Source organism: Poecilia reticulata, linkage group LG8, assembly GCF_000633615.1.
Source record: "Poecilia reticulata strain Guanapo linkage group LG8, Guppy_female_1.0+MT, whole genome shotgun sequence".
NCBI lineage: Eukaryota > Metazoa > Chordata > Actinopteri > Cyprinodontiformes > Poeciliidae > Poecilia > Poecilia reticulata.
In genome coordinates, this window is record NC_024338.1 from 27,123,146 (window position 1) to 27,127,604 (window position 4,459).

At 49.8% G+C, this 4,459-nt stretch overlaps 2 protein-coding genes across 3 annotated transcripts in view; both read right to left on the bottom strand.

Annotated features, from left to right (window-relative positions):
* Positions 1-3,772, bottom strand: part of sgf29 (SAGA complex associated factor 29) — a 5,873-nt gene extending 2,101 nt beyond the window's left edge. For both annotated transcript variants that reach the window (XM_008417172.1, XM_008417171.1), the window contains exons 1-8: positions 3,664-3,772; positions 2,977-3,102; positions 2,830-2,905; positions 2,386-2,458; positions 2,245-2,309; positions 2,035-2,164; positions 1,336-1,482; positions 1,201-1,236 (exon numbers count right to left, since the gene is read on the bottom strand). In XM_008417172.1, the coding sequence (XP_008415394.1) occupies positions 1,201-1,236; positions 1,336-1,482; positions 2,035-2,164; positions 2,245-2,309; positions 2,386-2,458; positions 2,830-2,905; positions 2,977-3,042 (593 nt within the window). In that variant the 5' untranslated portion in view covers positions 3,043-3,102; positions 3,664-3,772. The remainder of the gene's footprint in view (positions 1-1,200; positions 1,237-1,335; positions 1,483-2,034; positions 2,165-2,244; positions 2,310-2,385; positions 2,459-2,829; positions 2,906-2,976; positions 3,103-3,663) is intronic.
* Positions 3,773-4,120: 348 nt separating this feature from the next.
* Positions 4,121-4,459, bottom strand: part of nupr1b (nuclear protein 1b) — a 1,318-nt gene continuing 979 nt past the window's right edge. The window contains exon 3 of the mRNA XM_008417174.2: positions 4,121-4,379. The gene's annotated coding sequence lies outside the window, so the exon portion shown is untranslated. The remainder of the gene's footprint in view (positions 4,380-4,459) is intronic.

The following is a 4,459-nucleotide window of genomic DNA, read 5'->3' on the forward strand; positions in this document are numbered from 1 at the left end:
TCAAGTATCCATCCATCCATCCATCCATCCATCCATCCATCCATCCACCCAGACTTCCCTCTCCAGCCTCTTCCAGGTCCTCCAGGAACCCCAAGGCGTTCCCATAGAGAGACATCGTCCCTCCAGGTGTCCTGGGTCTCCCCTCCTCCCGGYGGGACCTGAACTCCTCACCAGGGAGGCGTCCAGGAGGCATCCTGACCAGATGCCCGAGCCTCAACTGGCTCCTCTGGACGTGGAGGAGCAGCGGCTCTACTCTGAGTCCCTCCAGGATGACGAGCTTCTCGACGTGGAGCTCGTTTTGTTAACTCAATGAAACTTGGAAGATGTTATGAACTGAGTGCTGTGATGGAGGCTCTCTGTGTCGGCCGAGCTGCAGCTTCGCTTGTTTACTGCATGGCAGCTGCTCTTACTCTGCAGAGTCACAATGTGTGGATCATGAGCGCCCCCTGCCATGAGGCTAGAGAACTGCCTGCCTCTCCTCGCGTCTGTTCTCTGCTGTCTGTAACAAAACACGTTGCACACAGAGCTGGTGGCAACTAACACTATATATAAGCTCCGTTCATATATGATCAATTTCTATATTAACAGGAGCAGCAGCCAGTGGCAGCCGGCGCAGTGAGCCAGAGGTTCATCCGTCCAGGTGAGGCTCTGACTTCACGTCACTGAGTATTTAAAAAACATGGAGGCTGGTTCTGGTTCTGCTGTTGGACCGCCGCTGCGGGCTACAGGCAGTAATATTTCAGACGTAGCTCCACGCAGCAGTGAACTGTCACACCAAACCTCTGCTTAATGCTGAGATTGTAATGGATGATCGGAATCGGCAGCCAAAAACCTGATCAGATCGTTTCTAATTTAAACCGATTCTAAAATCTACAGACAGAAGAAAAAGGAGCAGATGGTAGATTTCCTTCAGTGGTCCAGTTCATCACTGCAACATGTGCTAAGTAGCTCCCAGTGCTGCATGATGGGAAACCTGACCTCAAGCTGCTCACCACAGACCTGCACATCAAGCCAGGCAGGAGCAGAAATACTGCCCCCTGCAGGTGGGAGTCAGCATCACTTACAGAAATGATGGGATCTCATGACCCGACATTAATGTCCCTGAAAACTGGAGCAACTGCAGAGATCTGCTCTCTGGTTGGACGATTCCAGAGGTTCTGGTCCGGTTTGAACCCGGACCAGAACCAAAAACCAACTCACTCTTTTCCTTCTTCATCGATGTCGTCCACTTCATACCTGCAGAAAGAGCAGAGCAGGAGAAGCTGAGCCGCTTGCAGACCAACATGGTGTCTGGATAAACCGGGCCGGACCGAGCCGGACCGGACTGGAGCTCACTTGTTGGTGGAGTGGTTGTAGCTGACCACCTCTGCCAGGATCCACTGCTCGTCTCCATCCACGGCCTTCACCCGCGCCGCCACCTTGTCGCCCTGCTTGGCCACGTAGTCACTGCTGGCCGGGATCGCGCCGCACAGAGGAGGGGGGCTGGAGAGGCCCAGAGAGGCCGGAGGTCAGAGGTCAAATCAGCCACAGTTAGTTGAAACAATCAACTTCATCTGAGAAACATTTGATTCAGACGTAAAACAAGATGGTAGAAACACTGGAGGCTGCAGTTAGCTTGTGTTTTCATCACTAGCTAACTGCAGTCAGCATCACGGTCAAAACATTTTCTCTGACAGACGCAGCACCATCACTGAAACACCGAGGGGATTTCACTTTGTGGCAATCTGGTCTAGCGCTAACTAATAATGTTAGCTCTAGCTAATGATGTTAGCTCTAGCTAATGRTGCTAGCTCTAGCTAATGGTGCTAGCTCTAACTAATAATGTTAGCTCTAGCTAATGATGTTAGCTCTAGCTAATGGTGCTAGCTCTAACTAATGATGTTAGCTGTAGCTAATAGTGCTAACTCTAACTAATGGTGCTATCTATAGCTCATGGTGTTAGCTCATGCTAATGCCATTAAGGATCAGTCCCAGAAGAAGGTCAGGGGAAGCAGCAGCAGGGAAAGTTCTGGATCTGGATCCACCAGGCGGTACCTCTCTCCAGGTTTGCCGATCCACAGCGGAAGCGTCATGGCCGACTGCTGCAGCAGCGTCATCAGGACGCCGCGCCTCATGGTCTTCCTGGGGGGGTCGCTGTCGCTGTAAACTCCAGCCATCTTAGCAGCTGAGGAGCAAAAACACGCAGCGCTGCTGAGGATGAGATCTGGCACCAGGAGATCCGATCCTGACTGGAAGAGGACCTACCGATCCGCCGCTCCTCCAGCAGAGACTTGATCTCAGCGATCTTATCCAGAGCGTGACGCAGGATGCTGCAGCAGGGAGACGGAGAACAGCTGCATCAGCAGGAGATTCACCAGATTCACCAAACTACAGGAAATGTTTCACCTGCACTCAGCCTCTGCATCGGCCTTGGCCGTGGTGTACAGGCCCCTGAGCTTGGTGCGGTAGTATGGAGAGGCTGCAGGGGACAGAGGACAGGTCAGCAACACCTGATGTTCCTATGGAAACCAATCACAGCCAGTCAGGCTCCTCTTTTCAGGCCGCAACGCTTCCCAACAGAAGTGGAGGCAGAGTGAAGTCAGGATGAGCAAAATGAGAGCAGAAGGTCCTGAGACCCTGAAGGTCCTGGAGGAACAGCTTCAGCTGGCCAGCAGTGACCTCTGACCCCTCCGACAGAAGGGTCAGAGGTCCAAGGAAAAACTTCCTTGAACAGCGTTGCAGCCTGAAACGTGGGAGCGGAGGAACATCAGCTCCGGTTAACGGTGGACTGCTGGCCTCCATCTTGCTCCCACATGAAGCCTGAGTCAGCATGGCGGCGGCCCGACTGACTCTTGTTCTCCGTCTGCATCCTCTCGTGGGTCTTCTGGATGTTCAGCAGATTGTGTTCGCTGCGTGACCTCTCCTCCTGAAACAGGAAACAGGAGCTTGATTCGCCCTGCTGCTCCAGCTGCTGCCAGGTGAGCAGGCCGAACTCACCTGAGTCTGTTTGATGAGCTGGTGGAGCTCAGTCAGCAGCTCGGCGATCTTCGTATCCGCCGACATGTTGCTCCTGCTGGGTCAGACAGAGAGGAGGCCCGCTGCAGCTGCACCTCCGGATGGAAACTGGTTGGTTGGAGACAGAAACAAGCAGCACCTGAGTTTCTCAGCTACCTGCTGCTCAGCAGGCCGGAGTTTCTCTCTTATTACATGGAAACTTTTCCTGTTTTAGTTTTTGTCAACGCACTGACCTCAGTGGAAGGACAGAGGTCAGTCGTCTTTTTGGGGAAACTCCGCCTAGATTAGCGGGTCTGCAGCACATTTTATTAATATTACATTATTTATACTGCAACTGACCGCTCCAGTTATTAACAATGTTTCCGTTCCTTCCAGAATAAAACTAAACTAAAACAATATTTTAAACCATCTTTAAAACCAGGATAAGGCCAAACACTGATATAATATTCTAGTCTTTGGCCTAAAGTCGCTCTGAGGGAATTTAGAGGCCGAATAAAAGTCCGAAATGTTTAAAACGTAACGAGCCGTTATGCAGTTAGCAGCAGCTGTTTGTGTTTAATCACATAATAATCTCAACTGCGCAGATTCTACATAAATATAATCATCTAAAACATTAGTAACAATGATATATTTTCAGATTATTTATTAGAAAGCTTCTAAAAGACTCACCAAGCAGGTTTGTTTATGTGTTTACGAGCCACGAGCTAACCTCGGATTAGCATCTACTTCTTCTTTTGCGGTGTTGTGTTCAAAACGCCAACAGCGCCACCACTCCTGCGTCAGGCCAGAGTTGGTAAATGTCTTAATTTCATGAAACTTGATGTTTCCTCTGCGCAAACGACGATTATTTATTCTAATTAAATAGGAATGATTCATCTACGTCATATCATAAAAGCAGTATTGTACATTTTTATTTTATACACATGCAGATAAAGGTCTATCATCCAAAACATCAAATTAGTTTGACAGATGAAGTCTGTGGTTATGTTACGTTTCAGGAATRTATTTATTTATTTATTCATGTAATCCCAAAGCTCCCTTTGCCTGACTAGAGATTTCCTCAAGTCACTTTACACAAAATATAACTGATATAATTGACACAAACAAAGCAAACCAGAAACTATGATCCGTTTAAAATCCTTTAATCATAAAACATTGTCTTATAAAAACGAGCATCAAAAGCGTCTCCAAGCTGCCACCCAGTGATTCCAGCTGCATCGCCGCGGTGCCGGTCCAGACTCTGCAGCACGCCGACCCAAAGGTCAGCCTCAGGGGTCAGCGAGCTGATGGCTGCAGGCTCCAAGCAGGCAGAGCGCCAACCAAACATCTCGATCCGTCGCCAAGGAGGCCGTGGTCAGTTACCGGGAAGATCCATCCGACCAGCCCTGGGTTCACACACACACACACACACACACACACACACACACACACACACACACACACACACACACACACACACACACAC